Below are 18,249 nucleotides of genomic sequence, written 5' to 3' on the forward strand. Positions count from 1 at the left end.
TCCCATTTCCAACCCAGTTCCGACCCCGTTCCGACCCCATTTCCAACCCCGTTCCAACCCCATTTCCAACCCCGTTCCGACCCTGTTCCGACCCCATTTCCAACCCCGTTCCGACCCCATTTCCAACCCCGTTCCGACCCCATTTCCAACCCCGTTCCGACCCCATTTCCAACCCCGTTCCGACCCCATTTCCAACCCCGTTCCGACCCCATTTCCAACCCCGTTCCGACCCCATTTCCAACCCCGTTCCAACCCAGTTCCGACCCCATTTCCAACCCCGTTCCGACCCCATTTCCAACCCCGTTCCAATCCCATTTCCAACCCAGTTCCAACCCCATTTCCAACCCCGTTCCAATCCCATTTCCAACCCAGTTCCGACCCCGTTCCGACCCCATTTCCAACCCCGTTCCAACCCCATTTCCAACCCCGTTCCGACCCTGTTCCGACCCCATTTCCAACCCCGTTCCGACCCCATTTCCAACCCCGTTCCGACCCCATTTCCAACCCCGTTCCGACCCCATTTCCAACCCCGTTCCGACCCCATTTCCAACCCCGTTCCGACCCCATTTCCAACCCCGTTCCAACCCCATTTCCAACCCCGTTCCAACCCCATTTCCAATCCCATTTCCAACCCAGTTCCAACCCCATTTCCAACCCAGTTCCGTCCCCGTTCCAACCCCATTTCCAACCCCGTTCCAACCCCAGTTCCGTCCCAGTTCCAACCCCATTTCCAACCCCATTTCCAACCCTGTTCCAACCCCGTTCCGACCCCAGTTCCAACCCCATTTCCAACCCCGTTCCAACCCCGTTCCGACCCCAGTTCCGACCCCATTTCCAACCCCGTTTCCAACCCCATTTCCAACCCCGTTCCAACCCCGTTCCGACCCCATTTCCAACCCCGTTCCAACCCCGTTCCAACCCCATTCCGACCCCATTTCCAACCCCGTTCCGACCCCATTTCCAACCCCATTCCAACCCCGTTCCGACCCCATTTCCAACCCCGTTCCAACCCCGTTCCAACCCCGTTCCGACCCCATTTCCGACCCCATTTCCAACCCCGTTTCCAACCCCATTTCCAACCCCGTTCCAACCCCGTTCCGACCCCATTTCCAACCCCGTTCCAACCCCGTTCCAACCCCATTCCGACCCCATTTCCAACCCCGTTCCGACCCCATTTCCAACCCCATTCCAACCCCGTTCCGACCCCATTTCCAACCCCGTTCCGACCCCATTTCCAACCCCGTTCCAACCCAGTTCCAACCCCATTTCCAACCCCGTTCCGACCCTGTTCCGACCCCATTTCCAACCCCGTTCCGACCCCATTTCCAACCCCGTTCCAATCCCATTTCCAACCCAGTTCCAACCCCATTTCCAACCCCGTTCCAATCCCATTTCCAACCCAGTTCCGACCCTGTTCCGACCCCATTTCCAACCCCGTTCCAACCCCATTTCCAACCCCGTTCCGACCCTGTTCCGACCCCATTTCCAACCCCGTTCCGACCCCATTTCCAACCCCGTTCCGACCCCATTTCCAACCCCGTTCCGACCCCATTTCCAACCCCGTTCCGACCCCATTTCCAACCCCGTTCCAACCCCATTTCCAACCCCGTTCCAACCCCATTTCCAACCCCGTTCCAACCCCATTTCCAATCCCATTTCCAACCCAGTTCCAACCCCATTTCCAACCCAGTTCCGTCCCCGTTCCAACCCCATTTCCAACCCCGTTCCAACCCCAGTTCCGTCCCAGTTCCAACCCCAGTTCCAACCCCATTTCCAACCCATTTCCAACCCCATTTCCAACCCTGTTCCAACCCCGTTCCGACCCCAGTTCCGTCCCCGTTCCAACCCATTTCCAACCCCAGTTCCAACCCAGTTCCAACCCCATTTCCAACCCCGTTCCAACCCCATTTCCAACCCCGTTCCGACCCAGTTCCAACCCCAGTTCCGTCCCAGTTCCAACCCCATTTCCAACCCAGTTCCGTCCCTGTTCCAACCCCATTTCCAACCCTGTTCCGTCCCCGTTCCAACCCCATTTCCAACCCCAGTTCCGACCCAGTTCCAACCCCGTTCCGACCCGTTCCAACCCCATTTCCAACCCCAGTTCCGACCCAGTTCCAACCCCGTTCCAACCCCATTTCCAACCCCGTTCCGACCCCAGTTCCAACCCCGTTCCAACCCCATTTCCGTCCCCGTTCCGTTCCAGTTCTACTTTAACTTTCCTCGTGGTGGAGGTTAAAGAAAGAAGAACCTTCTATGTACCATCTGTCCTGTTCTGTGGCTGAAATCTGATTGAGATTGATGAATCAGATGAATCTGAATTTCTTCTATGACACGGTTAAAGAATGAGAAGATGTTAAAGGTCTAAAGGTCAAAGAATGAGAAGACGTTAAAGGTCTCACCTTCCTGCTGAACGACGGGTTCATACGACAGAACGTACTCCTCCTGCCCACCTGAAAACACAGAAACAGTTTAAGGGTCGAGAGCTGAGGATGAGGAGGATGGAGGGATGAAGGCTGAGAGGAGGATGGAGGGATGAAGGATGAGAGGAGGATGGAGGGATGAAGGATGAGAGGATGGAGGGATGAAGGATGAGAGGAGGTTGGAGGGATGAAGGATGAGAGGAGGATGGAGGGATGAAGGATGAGAGGAGGATGGAGGGATGAAGGCTGAGAGGAGGATGGAGGGATGAAGGATGAGAGGAGGATGGAGGGATGAAGGATGAGAGGATGGAGGGATGAAGGATGAGAGGAGGTTGGAGGGATGAAGGATGAGAGGAGGATGGAGGGATGAAGGATGAGAGGAGGATGGAGGGATGAAGGCTGAGAGGAGGATGGAGGGATGAAGGGTGAAGGATGAGGAGAGAAAGCTGATCTTCACTTCCTGAGGTTAGTTAGAGGCTGGACAGAGACTCACTGATATAACGACTGACTCCTCTGGGCACCACTTAAAGCTCATTTAAAGGAACTTTTTGGGTTCTTGTTGCATGCAGCACAATCCGACTGGTTCAAGGTAACTGGTGTTAAACTGTTCACATAGTTTCTATCATGTCTTAGACTTTAGATTTAATAGATTTGTTGTTGTTTGGGGTAAAACTGCAGCGTTTAAGCAGCTCCAGAACAGCTGACTGACCTGTGGAACCAGAACACTTCATCCTTTCACCGTTTTAAATGACTTGCTTTCACGGTTTTAACCGTTTTATCTTCATTAGTTGGGACGTTATCGGCCTGGCTAGGAAACTAATCTACCTGCAGGTACACATAAGGTGACCTGACATGGCGTCCGGCCTCTATAAGTATGTACACGTGCAAAGCTAACCGACCCATCATTCGGTCATGTTACAAAGAAAGAACACCCTGTTTCAGGACAGAACAGAAACCATCTGCTGCATTATTTAACTAAGTGAACCCCCTGATCCAACAGCCATCTGCTGCATTATTTAACTAAGTGAACCCCCTGATCCAAAAGCCATCTGCTGCATTATTTAACTAAGTGAACCCCCTGATCCAACAGTTTGAGTTGAAGTTATCAGGCGCTCACTTGGCTGTGGAGGACCTCTGGTCCACTCTTCTTTCCTACGTTGCTTAAACCAGTTACCTCAAAACAGGCCGGAAATCATCCAGAAATAGACTATGAAGACCTGAACTTTCTGTTTAATGACAGAACTTAGTGAACAGCGTCATGTTAAAACCAGGTTATCCAACATGCTAATCTGACGAGACATTTATGGTGAGTAATCAACTTTTGAAGCATCTTTCACGTGAATTTCTGACGTGTCTGTTCGTATGAAGCTCCTGAACTAAAATAATCCACAGACACGGTTCTGAAGCTGCTCTCTGAGCTTCACGTCTTCCAGCGTTCATGCGAACAGATCGCCATGCTGTCAGCGGGGACATAATCTTAGTGTGTGAGGTCATGCTGTTATCAGCCAATCAGCAGGCCGTGCTCGTTAACGACATCAGGGAGGGCGTTAGCTGTTAGCAGGGGATTGTTAGTGAGCAACTGGGCGAAACGGGCAGCGTTACACTTACGGTAGCTGCTTTCGCTATCGCTGGCGTTTGACGTCACATGTTCTGGAATCACAACAACACACAGTACAGACCGCGTCAGTGGGCAGCGTCGCCTTCCCACAATGCTTTGCTCCGAGCTGGCAGCACACATCACAGAAACAAACATCCGGTGTGACTGAACTTTAGCTTCTCCGGACGGACTTCAACTTACACACTTCTCTGTATTTTAAATACACATAACTAACCTTTAATGGTCAAATCAACAGAGTCAACCGGCTCAAAAAGGGAAATTGTGGTATCTCAGCCCACTGAGGCAGTTTTTCAGGCCCGGGAACAGAAGTCACTGCACTTAAAAAACGAGCCGGTGTAGGTACCAGATCGGCTCGGGTTCCTTCGAATGCTGATTACGTCACACAATATGGCTGACCGCTTGAATGGGAGTACATTGTGATTGGCTGTAGTAGCCATAGTAACCGTAACTAGGCGCTGTGCGTCGAAGAGTTTTTTTTTTCCTCGGTCTTTCGGTGATCGGCAGCAGCTACGGAGAGCTTTTACGAAGAAATGAAATATTTCCTACAGAATAGTGTGCACCACACCCTGACCACCACCAGCCCCAAAAGTTTGTTTTGTTGAATCATTTCGGCCACTTTGGTTCACTCTGAAGAGAAGCTTCATTTAAGGTTTTGTGTGCTGAGCAGCAATAACCTCTCTGACTATATGCGTGTGGACTCCTGCATATAAATGTACATAAAACTTGTAAAAATTGTTCTGTTGGATATGTGTGTATATACATACACTACATATATATATATATATACACATACATACAGTCTAGGTAAATAAGACAAATACACACACTGAAAAATTTGCTAGAAATGGCATCTATCCATCTGTCTGTTGTGAAAGTCGAACGCAACAAAGTTTGTCTGAGCCAATCTCAACTTTTTTTTAATAGCGGACAGCCATATTGTGTGACGTATTCAGCAGACGATGGACCCCGAGCCGATCTGGTACCGACACCAGGAGCTCATAGATTCCAGGTTCAGTGAGAACAGACTTCAGGTGGTTATTACACAACGCACCGATGAGCCAAATATAGGTTCTGACGGACTCTTTCAGCTCAAGGTCACTGAAGGAAGTCGTGACTCATCTTTTCTTTCTGCAGCCAAAGCGATTTCTGAGATGATTTATGTTAAAGTTTGTGTGTTTGCAGCCGAAGGTCGAGGCGGCCGACAGAATAACGGGTTCATCTGTAGTTCTGACTGAGCTGCTGGGAGAATAAAGCTGCTCTTCAAATGTACCTTCACTCTCACTGGATATAAGCAGAGGCCCTCACACAGAGCCCTGTGGTACACCGCTACTTAAATAATGGAAACAACACTTTTCAAATCCGTGTTTGTAGGATGTGGATCCTCAGAAGCTTCATCTGCCGAGCCAAACAGTTTGGAGCAGGACCGGAAACCAAAGTTATAAACTGCTCTTTCTCTGGGAATCAACACTTTAAACAGAGCTGAGATTCAAACTGAGCTGGTTTATTCTGCCAGGAAGTCCCTGTGGAGCTAAATGAGAGCAGCAGTAAACGTTCCAGTCGTCTTTTTCTGATCCGAGCGAAATGTTTCTGATAGTTTTCAGACATAAAAAGCCGTGGAAACCACGAGAAAAAGGACGAGTTGGGACTAAAATCCCCAGAAAAACATTGTGACGTATGAGAGTGATGAAGGTGAAGAGCTCCGGCCTGAAGGATCCATGAAGGTCTGTGGTGAGGAAGAGGAAGGTGTTTGACTGTGTCCACCAGGAACCAACTTCAACATCTAATCATCTTAAACTCCTTTAACAGCGAGTCCGGTAACAGTGTTTCTCTGCTCTGAAGTCATAAAAACAAAGATTCTTCTGAATATCTGTCGATTCGTTCCAACTGTTTCACATTTAAACACTTTAGTGTGCAGCTCGTTTTCTCTGGTTTTACTGAGAAAGTTTTCACACAAAAAAGCTGAAACGTTTTTTCAGAGATCAGCAGAACATGTGACTGAATATTTTGTGCGTTCATCGAGCGTAAAAATCAATTTATTTAGTGAGAAACCGATAAAAAAAACTTCCTGTGACCTATTTAAACAAGAAGAAGAAGTCCAGCTGAAGTTTAGGGACCAGCGAGCAGCCGAGTCTGAGACTGTGTTCGAAACCGCATACTACACACTACATACTGCATACTACCATACTACACACTACATACTACCATACTACACACTACATACTACACACTACATACTGCATACTACCATACTACACACTGCATACTACCATACTACCACACTGCATACTACACACTACCACACTGCATACTACCATACTACACACTGCATACTACCATACTACACACTACCATACTACATACTTCCATACTACATACTGCATACTACCATACTACACACTACATACTTCCATACTACATACTGCATACTACCATACTACACACTACCATACTTCCATACTACACACTACATACTTCCATACTACCACACTGCATACTACATACTTCCTACTACATACTACATACTGCATACTACATATTTATCGATCAGACAGTTTGCAGAGCGTTTACCCACAATGCATTTCGCTCCTGCCCGAGCCGTAATCAGCCGGCCTGAAGCTGATTTCTCTTAAGCTCTAAACTCTGTAAACTTTAGCAACATTTGAAACATTTTCAGGCGAGAAAGTAGTCGTTTAGATCCCCAACGTGTTGAAAACCTGACAAAATACCGGCTGTTTACTATTTTGTTCCCACGAATTCGGCGCTACTAAAGCTAGCCGCAGTGAGCAACGCACTTCCTGTTATTTTCACAAAATAAAATACCCGTTGCCTTTTATCACAGGGAAAGCCATTACCATACAATTGGTGCTTTTGTTTTGAAAACAGGAAGTGAACCTACCCTCGTTGTAGCTAGCTTGAAACTGCCGTTTTGACAGGAGATGACGATCGGCGACGTCACGTTACGTTGCATCTTGGGTAGTTTGAGTACGAGTAGTAACCTCATGATGCATACCCAACATTTCGGAGAATCTAGTATGCATCCGGGAACTTCTGCTTACTCAAACTCGCATACTAACTCAAAAGATAGTATGAGTAGTAGGAGAAGTATGCGGTTTCGAACACAGCCGGAGACTTTATCTTAAAGAAGTTATTCTCACATCAGAGAGTTTCCCTCCAAAGGATGAAACTGTGCAGCTGTGAAGTGTCAGAGGATCCTGGTGGAGACAGAGAGGCTGATGGGAGTTTTTCATGGTGGGGGAGGGGGGGGGCACTTACTGTGGCCTTTGGGCAGCAGGTCGTCGCTGTTATCCTGCGGTCAGCAGAGCCCAGAGAACAACAAGGAGAGAAAACAACCACAAAGACACAACGTTACTGAGTTCCAGCGACAGACGGAGAGAGCAGAGGGAGCGCAGCCGGTCAGCAGGGCGGCCATGTTGGCTGCGGGGCGGCCATGTTGGCTCCAAACAGGAAGAGCAGGTTTGGCACTGAGTTTCAGTTCAATCTGGGGAGGGTTGTTGTAGCCAGCCCTGCTGCCGTGACAACCAGGGCAGCACGCCGCCACCAGCTGATCTCTCTTCCTGCCGCCGACCAGTCGACTCTCAGAGACCCCGCCCCCCCCCGCCTCCCGCGCCGGTACTTACGGTCGAGGTCGCTGGTCTCCTGCTCGCTCGCCTCTTTGCTCTTGTAGAACGGAAACTTTCGGGTAAAGAGGTTCTTTTTACGCTTGTCATTGAGGGACTGCTGAGGAGGAAGAGGAGGAGGAGGAGGAAGAGGAGGGGTGATGGAGTGTTGAACAACAAAAAGAGGAAGAGGAGGAGGAAGAGGTGGGGTGATGGAGTGTTGAACAACAAAAAAGAGGAAAGGGGAGATGAGGAGGTCTGATGTTGGCTCGGACAGAAGCTTTGAATCTGTGGCTCGCTGGTTATCTCAGGAATTCATCTTATTGTTAAAGGGACAGTTCACCTCTTCTGGCATGAAGCTGTATGACATCCCATATCAGCAGCATCATTTCTGAACATCTTCTTACCCCCTGCTGCGTCCTGTGAGCAGAGTTCCAGCCTCGTTTTGGTGTTGATGAAGGTAGTCCGGCTAGTTGGCTGGGGTTTAAAAAATAAAGCGTTTTGCTTCTCAGAACAATATGCGTTCAACAGAGTAATACATTTGCATCACAAAATGGTTCTCCAGGAAAAAGTCAGACCTCACAATCTCTTGGCCCTATTTTCTCTCCCTTCGTATCACTGCCTGCTGCCGACAGCTGCACCTGTTACGCTGTTTGCTGCTCGGTCTGCACAGCAGGCAGTGGTACGAATTTAATTTATTATGTACTAAATCATTTATTGTTTATTTATTTATTATTTAATATGTTTTATAATTGAATAAATAATATTATTATTATTTTTATTTAATAATAAAAAATAGTAATTATATTTATAACGATGATATTTTATTAGAATAAATATATTTTAAAATAATATATTTTATACATGACGCTAGCCAGAGAGAAAATAGGGCCAAGAGATTGTGAGGTCTGACTTTTTCCTGGAGAACCATTTTGTGATGCAAATGTATTACTCTGTTGAACGCATATTGTTCTGAGAAGCAAAACGCTTTATTTTTTAAACCCCAGCCAACTAGCCGGACTACCTTCATCAACACCAAAACGAGGCTGGAACTCTGCTCACAGGACGCAGCAGGGGGTAAGAAGATGTTCAGAAATGATGCTGCTGATATGGGATGTTACACAGCTTCATGTCAAAAGAGGCGAACTGTCCCTTTAAAGAGGCGAACTGTCCCTTTAAACTTATTTGAACCTTAAATCACAGAAATCTAGAAGCAAACTGAATCTCTTCCTGGATCCAGTCTGAACCACAGAACCGGACCGGTGCTGAAGCACTCGGCCCGTGTTCACCTGAATGCAGGTGAGGATGAGGAGGGTGAGGAGGGTGAGGAAACATGCCGACCACATGCAGACACACAGCAGCTGCCAGCACAGAGAAGACGTCCCACAGTGGGTCAGAACCGGATCTATTTCAGGAAAACTCAGCTGGTTTCAGCTGGTTCTCTTTGGGTCCAGCTTCCTCCTGATGAACTACAGTTTATGTTTTACACTCTTTATACTTAAATCAGTGTCACCATCATCTGAAGATGATGCCTGAATGAACCAGCCCCATTTAAATAATGGGATTAAAGGGACAGTTCGCCTCTTTTGACATGAAGCTGTGTAACATCCCATATCAGCAGCATCATTTCTGAACATCTTCTTACCCCCTGCTGCGTCCTATGAGCAGAGTTCCAGCCTCGTTTTGGTGTTGATGAAGGTAGTCCGGCTAGTTGGCTGGGGTTTAAAAAATAAAGCGTTTTGCTTCTCAGAACAATATGCGTTCAACAGAGTAATACATTTGCATCACAAAATGGTTCTCCAGGAAAAAGTCAGACCTCGCATCGCTTGGCCTTATTTTCTCTCTGGCTAGCGCCATGTATAAAATATATTATTTTAAAATATATTTATTATAATAAAATATCAACATAATAAATATAATTATTATTATATTATTAAATAATAATGTAATATTATTTATTAAATTCTAAAAATATGAAATAATAAATTAAATTCGTATCACTGCCTGCTGTGCAGACCGTGCAGCAAACACCGTAACAGGTGCGGCTGTCGGCAGGCGGCAGCAGGCAGTGATACGAAGGGAGAGAAAATAGGGCCAAGAGATTGTGAGCTCTGACTTTTTCCTGGAGAACCATTTTGTGATGCAAATGTATTACTCTGTTGAACGCATATTGTTCTGAGAAGCAAAACAACTAGCCAACTAGCCGGACTATCTTCATCAACGGGGCTACAGTGCAGCTTTCATTCAGCAGGAGGCGGGGCTAAAGTACAGCTCTCATCAGAGGAGGCGGGGCTAAAGTACAGCTTTCATCAGAGGCGGGGCTAAAGTACAGCTCTCATCAGAGGAGGCGGGGCTAAAGTACAGCTTTCATCAGAGGCGGGGCTAAAATGCAGCTTTCATCAGCAGGAGGCGCGGCTAAAGTACAGCTTTCATCAGAGGAGGCGGGGCTCAAGTACAGCTCTCATCAGAGGAGGCGGGGCTAAAGTACGGCTCTCATCAGAGGAGGCGGGGCTCAAGTACAGCTCTCATCAGAGGAGGCGGGGCTAAAGTACAGCTTTCATCAACATGAGGCGGGGCTAAAGTACAGCTCTCATCAGAGGAGACAGGGCATAAGTACAGCTTTCATCAACAGGAGGCGGGGCTAAAATGCAGCTTTCATCAGAGGAGGCGGGGCTAAAGTACAGCTTTCATGAGAGGAGGCGGGGCTCAAGTACAGCTCTCATCAGAGGAGGCGGGGCTAAAGTACGGCTCTCATCAGAGGAGGCGGGGCTAAAGTACAGCTTTCATCAACATGAGGCGGGGCTAAAGTACAGCTCTCATCAGAGGAGACAGGGCATAAGTACAGCTTTCATCAACAGGAGGCGGGGCTAAAATGCAGCTTTCATCAGAGGAGGCGGGGCTAAAGTACAGCTTTCATCAGAGGAGGCGGGGCTAAAATGCAGCTTTCATCAGCAGGAGGCGGGGCTAAAGTACAGCTTTCATTCAGCAGGAGGCGGGGCTAAAGTACTGCTTTCATTCAGGAGGAGGCGGGGCTAAAGTACTGCTTTCATTCAGGAAGCGGGGCTAAAGTACAGCTTTCATCAACAGGAGGCGGGGCTAAAGTACAGCTTTCATCAACAGGAGGCGGGGCTAAAGTACAGCTTTCATCAGAGGCGGGGCTAAAATGCAGCTTTCATCAGCAGGAGGCGCGGCTAAAGTACAGCTTTCATTCAGCAGGAGGCGGGGCTAAAGTACTGCTTTCATTCAGGAGGAGGCGGGGCTAAAGTACAGCTTTCATTCAGCAGGAGGCGGGGCTAAAGTGCAGCTTTCATCACAGGAGGCGGGGCTAAAGTACAGCTCTCAACAGAGGAGGCGGGGCTAAAATGCAGCTTTCATCAGCAGGAGGCGGGGCTAAAGTACAGGTTTCATCAACAGGAGGCAGGGCTAAAGTACTGCTTTCATTCAGGAGGAGGCGGGGCTAAAGTACAGCTTTCATTCAGCAGGAGGCGGGGCTAAAGACACGATGAGGTCACATGCTTTGTGTTAGAGAGCAGCGGGAGGAAGGTGAGGAAGAGGAGGAAGCAGACAGTCAGACATCAATGTCAAGCGTTTCATTGAGTGGGAGGAAGGGGGAGGAGTCATGCGTGTTGGGGCTTTTGTGGGCGACGTTTTGGCGACGCGTGTTAAGGCGGCACACGGCTTAAAGGTGGCGGGGAGGCGCGGCTGCGGTTCGGTGAAGAGTCTGAGAGACCGACATGCTGTTAACGGGCCAGCCGCTGTAAACATTAGTCATTAGTAGGTGGAGATCAGGTGGCAGCGGCTCAAACACACAGCGACACACGATTCTGAACCGAGAACATCAAGTCTGAAGTCATGGAACACTCAGACCAGACGCCACTGCGGACACTTTAAACCCCCAACCAGAGATGGGACCAAGTCACACATGTGCAAGTCTCAAGTAAGTCCTGAGTCTTAGCTTTCAAGTCTCAAGTCTTAGCTTTCGAGTCTCAAGTAAGTCTCAAGTCTTACCTTTCAAGTCTCAAGTAAGTTTCAAGTCTTATCTTTCGAGTCTCAAGTTAGTCTCAAGTCTTAGCTTTCAAGTCTCAAGTAAGTCCCAAGTCTTAGCTTTTAAGTCTCAAGCAAGTCTCAAGTCTTATCTTTCGAGTCTCAAGCAAGTCCCGAGTCTTAGCTTTCAAGTCTCAAGTAAGTCTCGAGTCTTATCTTTCGAGTCTCAAGCAAGTCCCGAGTCTTAGCTTTCGAGTCTCAAGTAAGTCTCGAGTCTTAGCTTTCAAGTCTCAAGTCTTAGCTTTCAAGTCTCAAGTAAGTCCCGAGTCTTAGCTTTCAAGTCTCAAGTAAGTCCCAAGTCTTAGCTTTCAAGTCTCAAGTCTTAGCTTTCAAGTCTCAAGTTAGTCTCAAGTCTTATCTTTCGAGTCTCAAGTAAGTCTCAAGTCTTACCTTTCAAGTCTCAAGTAAGTCTCAAGTCTTAGCTTTCAAGTCTCAAATAAGTCTCAAGTCTTAGCTTTCAAGTCTCAAGTTAGTCTCAAGTCTTATCTTTCGAGTCTCAAGTAAGTCTCAAGTCTTACCTTTCAAGTCTCAAGTAAGTCTCAAGTCTTAGCTTTCAAGTCTCAAATAAGTCTCAAGTCTTAGCTTTCAAGTCTCAAGTAAGTCCCAAGTCTTAGCTTTCAAGTCTCAAGTAAGTCCCAAGTCTTAGCTTTTAAGTCTCAAGCAAGTCTCAAGTCTTATCTTTCGAGTCTCAAGTAAGTCTCAAGTCTTATCTTTCGAGTCTCAAGTCTTAGCTTTCAAGTCTCAAGTCATAGATTTCAAGTCTGAAAGCTTTCTAATTTGACGAGCACTTACTGGTCAGAATGGATCTTCAAATGACGAACAAAGTTGGAAGTTGTCGTCTGGCTGTCTGAGATGTTGATGCCGCATGTCTTGCACTGAGCTGTTCGTCTTTTGCCGTCAAAATGGTGATTATGAAAGCCAAAGACAATGGCTGTGTTCGAAACTACATACTACATACTGCATACTACATACTGCCTACTACATACTGCATACTCATCGATCAGACAGTATGCAGAGCGTTTACCCACAATGCATTTCGCTCCTGCCCGAGCCGAAATCAGCCGGCCTGAAGCTGATTTCTCTTAAGCTCTAAACTCTGTAAACTTTAGCAACATTTGAAACATTTTCAGGTGAGAAAGTAGTCGTTTAGATCCCCAACGTGTTGAAAACCTGACAAAATACCGGCTATTTACAATTTTGTTCCCACGAATTTGGCGCTACTAAAGCTAGCCGCAGTGAGTAACGCACTTCTTGTTATTTTCACAAAATAAAATACCCGTTGCCTTTTATCATAGGGAAAGCCTTTACCATACAATTGGTGCTTTTGTTTTGAAAACAGGAAGTGAACCTACCCTCGTTGTAGCTAGCTTGAAACTGCCGTTTTGACAGGAGATGACGATCGGCGACGTCACGTTACGTTGCATCTTGGGTAGTTTGAGTATGAGTAGTCACCTCATGATGCATACCCAACATTTAGGAGAATCTAGTATGCATCCGGGAACTTCTGCTTACTCAAACTCGCATACTAACTCAGAAAGTTAGTATGAGTAGTAGGAGAAGTAGGCGGTTTCGAACACAGCCATCGACTCTCGGTCCCGCTGACATGTTGATGCATATCTGATATGAGTTTATTCTTTCCAATAAACACTAAGGTATGTAGAGAGGGTACGGCTGATTGACAGGGTAGGGATCCAATCATGACGCCATTCTCAGCCTCAAGTCAAGTGCCGAGTCTTTAACTTCCAAGTCCAAATCGAGTCGAGTCTTTTATTTTTTGTCAAGTCACAAGTCATCAAAACAGCGACTCGAGTCCCCATCTCTGCCCTCAGCCAACCCTCTGAAGTGCAGCTGATTTTAAATCCAGTGGAAAACAGCCAAAATGGGAACACGGATTAGGATTTATTAGGATTTATCAGGGTGTTTTCAGGGAAAACAGTCAGAGGTTTGTGCAAATCGAACGTGTTCGGAGTGTTTTGTGACTTCAGAGGGTTCAAATTCTACTGAAACTACACAGAAATCTCCTTTAAATGAAGTGAAAAGCAGAAGAAGTGCAGCACTCACCCCTCGGTCTCGAGACTTGGCGTTGAACTTCACCGTCTTTAACCTCGCCCGCTCCTTCTTCTCTACGCTGCACACAAACAGGACAGAAGGTCAGAGGTCAGCAGAGGTCAGCAGAGGTCACGGGCCCTCGATCGGTGGCTGTTAGCCAACATCTGAACCATCAAATCCATTTTAATTTCAACACTTTTCCCAGCAGAATCAAGTTGAAACAGGAGGCCGATTCCTAAAAGATCAACAGTTCAACAGGAAAATGTCCAAAATTTAGGCTCGTTTATGAATAACTAAGTAAAGTAAAGTGCTTCATTCAGAAAATAATCTAAATGAGGAGGAAAGCTTCTGCAGCAGAACCGTTCATCCTGGGGCTTCCATGGGAGGGGCTTCAGTGGGAGGGGCTTCCATGGGCGGGGCTTCAGTGGGCGGGGCTTCAGTGGGAGGGGCTTCCATGGGCGGGGCTGCTGAGGCCCCGGCGTCCTGACAGCACAGAACGAGTCCAACTCGATGAACAAAATTCATAAACAAACTACACAGTTGAACTTCTCTTTTACACTTAAACTAAATAAATCTCGTCGGACTTTCGTCATTCCTAAAACGCTTCGACCGGCAGGGAAAACGCTGAGGCTGCACGGAACGTTCCCCCCCGGGAGCGAGAGACCAGACCTTCGTTTGGACATGTGAGCCATCAAATCCCAACAGGCCTTAAACTAAACACCTGAATGTGAAGAGCACCTCAGGGGTGCGGGAGCCCCAGGGTCCCCAGAGCCCCAGGAGTCCCCCAGAGCCCCCCAGAGCCCCAGGGTCCCCCAGAACCCCAGGAGTCCCCCAGAGCCCCAGGAGTCCCCCAGAACCCCAGGGTCCCCCAAAGCCCCAGGGGTCCCCAGAGCCCCAGGGTCCCCCAGAGCCCCAGGGGTCCCCAGAGCCCCCCAGAACCCCAGAAGTCCCCCAGAGCCCCAGGGTCCCCCAGAGCCCCAGGGTCCCCCAGAACCCCAGGAGTCCCCCAAAGCCCCAGGGTCCCCCAAAGCCCCAGGAGTCCCCCAGAACCCCAGGGTCCCCCAAAGCCCCAGGGTCCCCCAAAGCCCCAGGGGTCCCCAGAGCCCCAGGGTCCCCCAGAGCCCCAGGAGTCCCCCAGAGCCCCAGGGGTCCCCAGAGCCCCCCAGAACCCCAGAAGTCCCCCAGAGCCACAGGGTCCCCCAGAACCCCAGAAGTCCCCCAGAGCCCCAGGGTCCCCCTGACTCAGCAGTGACATCACCAGGTTGTAAACAGCGCTGCACAGACACTCGCTGCGATAGGAGGAACCATCGAACTAAAGGAAACTTCAGCCTCACCCCTCTTCCATGGCATCAATGTGCTTCTCATGAAGGCCCGCAGCCTCTAAAGCCTGATTTATGGTCGTCCACGGAGACGCTCCCGGAGACGCTCTATCTATCTATCCGTCGAGGAGGCGGAGACTCGCGGAGACCACAAGGGTTGTGATTGGTCGGCTAACAGCATCATTTCCAGAATCACTTTCCCGGTTTAGCTCCTTCCTCTCAGAACAACAACACCATTTCTGAAAGAGTTTACTGTGTGCCGGGCAACATCAACAAGCTTCGACTCCACCAACAGTCTTTCTCTCTCGGTCGCCATCGTTCACTGTGAGGAGGAACGGAGCCGGAAGGTGAACCATCCATCAGCCACTTTCACCATAGACGTAAGAGATTGGGTCGTCTAACGCAGGGGTTCCCAAACTTTTCCACGCCAAGGCCCCCCAAACAGTGTCAGCTTCTGGCCCCCTTTGCAAACCACAGACGATGCTACAAAATATGTAAAGAAACATCAACTTTTAGAAGGTATTTTCCTTCTTTTCTTCCCGGACAGCAGCTCGCTGTGTGAATGCAGCCGGACTAAATGCTCTTCTTTACGTCTGAAGAAGTCTGACGGATGTTTTTGTATAAGGTGACGCTGAAGTTTCGAAGGTTTTGAACGCTCATTTGAGGGTCTCCAGACAGAGGACGCCATTTTTCTGTACGGCTGTAAAGCCAAACTTAATGTACGCTGCCTCATACTTTCTGATTTTAGTCGGCCAGTTCTTTCAGTCTCTTCCAAGTCAGAAATCTGTCCGTTTTGGCTAAGCTAGCTACACGCTAGCTTGAGGAGCAGAGCAGCTTCAGAACAGGCGCAAACCGCCAGGTCTACCATGTTTTGACTGGCAGCCAATCAGAAAGACAAGCATGGCAAATAACATTTCCATATGATATATTATTATAAATTGTATTTTACAATACTGATTAAAAAAATGTGACTATTTTTTATAATGATGTTTAAAACAAATTGAATTCTATTTTTGCATTTTTTTCTTATCTTCACTTCAATTTTCTGAGGCCCCCCTGGCGGCCCCCAATTTGAAAACCACTGGTCTAACGTAGCGCCGCCTACTGATCGGGAGGGGAACTGCCTTGGGTATCCGACAGCCTGACGGAGAACTTCGAAAGGTTTAGTGACCACGGAGTCGGATAGCGACGGAGAAGCACACCGAGGCCTTAAAAGCAGCTGCTGTTCTGTATCTGTTATTTTCATTAAATAATGTCGCAGACTTTTCATTCAGACCTGCAGAAACTGAGCCCGGACATTCTGAGGTAACCCAACGGGTCACACGAGCGCTCGCCGGACTGACCGTCTCTTGCTGGGGATGACTCCCACCTCCTCCAGCTCGCCCTGCGCCGTCAGCTGCCGGGCCTGCCACCACTCGTCGTCCGAGGCGTTCACCACGTGGAGGATGTCTCCGAACTTGAAGTTCAGGCCCTGACTGGGCAGCCCGGAGTCCCTCGTCTTATCGTAGTCGAACAGAGCTCTGCGGCGCACAAACAGAAGTTTCAGTTTAACCCTTTGTGCGGTCTTAACATTCTGTTTACTCTCTTTGTCCTACGGGTAAAAAATGAGCCGCCCTACCTGAATTTTAAATCCAAAATCTATTTTGTATGATGAAACCAGCTGTTATTTATCTATTCAACTCAATTCAATACATTTTTTATCATGTATTTTTTGTTACACAATACAAAGAGACAATCACCAGCTTTCAGGATTACACTTTTTTTTTTTTTTTTGGTTAGTTGGACCAACAGTTTTCTTGTTTTCTCAGTTTTCTTTTACATAATAAAGGTTTATTATCGCTATTATATAAATGTGAAGTAATTACTTCTGAATTAATTATATTGAAAGGGAAAAAAACAGTGAACTTTTTTCTGGTGTTTAAATGTTTTTATAATTCACGGGTCAAAAATGACCCATAAGACAATCTTTGTACCCTAGTGGTGTACAGCCCACATGGAAACATAAACAGAAATAAAGTGTGACTTTTTCTAATGATGGGGTCCCTTTAGGAAAAGTCAGAACATTTCAAGTTGGAAAAAGATAGTTTAAGGTATTTTTTCTACAGCTAAACATGGTGGTGGGTCACTTTTGACCCGCAAGACAACAGGAGGGTTAAACTGAGCGCAGCTTCAGATCAGATAAGTCCAGCTCGTTCACCAGCAGACACAAATGCGCCGCCTCACCTGACGTACAGCGACCTCTTCTGACTCGTCCGCAGAGATCCGGATCCCGAACTGATGCTGCTGTTCATCATCTGCTCCCTCAGGTCGTGGATCTTCGCCTCGAAGCGGCTGTACTCTGAACAGACACATTTACAGATGTTTGCTTCCAGATGTTTGCTTCCAGGAGAGCTCATGTGACCCCGCAGGCGCGTCATGTGACCCTGCAGGCGCGTCATGTGACCCCGCCGGCGCGTCATGTGACTCACCTTCCGGCCTGTAATTGGCGACGATGGTCACGGTCTGCCCGGCGTTCTTCAGGGCGGCGGCGGCCTGCTCGTGGGTGGCGTTCCGGAGGTCGACCCCGTTGACCTGGAAGCAGAGAGGAAAGTGAGGGTCCGTCAGGTTTCAGTTTATTCTGCTGACTTCCACAGCTCCTGGTTTCCTTTTTAAGCCTTTACGCTTCATCCTCAGTTTTTACGACCTGCAGGAGTTTCTGAGACTTGATGTAGTTGAGGATTTAGGAGCCATAAGAGCTTCCTTACTGGTCTGAAAACATGCAAACATCTGGCTCTGAACAATTCGGTGATGAAGGGATGTAATACCACCTTAAATAACCCTAAAATAACGACCTGTGACCTGGATGTGGCTCGGCTTGGTTCATGAACAGGAACCAGTACGATGCTAAAAGGCTGTTCCAACACCAAAAGGACACGAGTCTGAACCTTTAAATCAGTGGTCCCCAAACTACGGCCCACTTAACAATCCCTCTAAACATGGCCTATTTTTTAAAATTGCATGTGAGAGTGTGCACGTACAGACACGAGTCTGTCTCCTTTCCTCAGCTCCCCTGAGAGGTCAGCCGGTCCTCCGGCGAGGATGAAGGAGATGAAGATGCCCTCTCCGTCCTCCCCGCCCACGATGTTGAAGCCCAGTCCGGTGGCCCCTCGGTGCAGCACCACCTTCCTGGCCTCCCTGTGGGG

General features: G+C 48.2%; 1 protein-coding gene across 16 annotated transcripts in view; it reads right to left on the reverse strand.

The window, feature by feature from the left end:
* dlg1b (discs large MAGUK scaffold protein 1b) overlaps positions 1-18,249 on the reverse strand; it is a 134,459-nt gene that overhangs the window by 7,479 nt on the left and 108,731 nt on the right. For 9 of the 16 annotated variants that reach the window (XM_075482513.1, XM_075482520.1, XM_075482530.1 and 6 more), the window contains 8 exons: positions 18,085-18,241; positions 17,536-17,638; positions 17,291-17,405; positions 16,411-16,587; positions 13,761-13,827; positions 7,677-7,776; positions 4,029-4,070; positions 2,400-2,450 (listed from right to left, as the gene is read on the reverse strand). In XM_075482513.1, coding sequence (XP_075338628.1) covers positions 2,400-2,450; positions 4,029-4,070; positions 7,677-7,776; positions 13,761-13,827; positions 16,411-16,587; positions 17,291-17,405; positions 17,536-17,638; positions 18,085-18,241 — 812 coding nt within the window. Of the gene's footprint in view, positions 1-2,399; positions 2,451-4,028; positions 4,071-7,311; positions 7,346-7,676; positions 7,777-13,760; positions 13,828-16,410; positions 16,588-17,290; positions 17,406-17,535; positions 17,639-18,084; positions 18,242-18,249 lie in introns of all 16 variants that reach the window. The other 7 variants (XM_075482515.1, XM_075482517.1, XM_075482526.1 and 4 more) reach the window with 3 other exon arrangements.

The sequence above is a fragment of the Odontesthes bonariensis genome, chromosome 14, assembly GCF_027942865.1.
Source record: "Odontesthes bonariensis isolate fOdoBon6 chromosome 14, fOdoBon6.hap1, whole genome shotgun sequence".
Classification (NCBI taxonomy): domain Eukaryota; kingdom Metazoa; phylum Chordata; class Actinopteri; order Atheriniformes; family Atherinopsidae; genus Odontesthes; species Odontesthes bonariensis.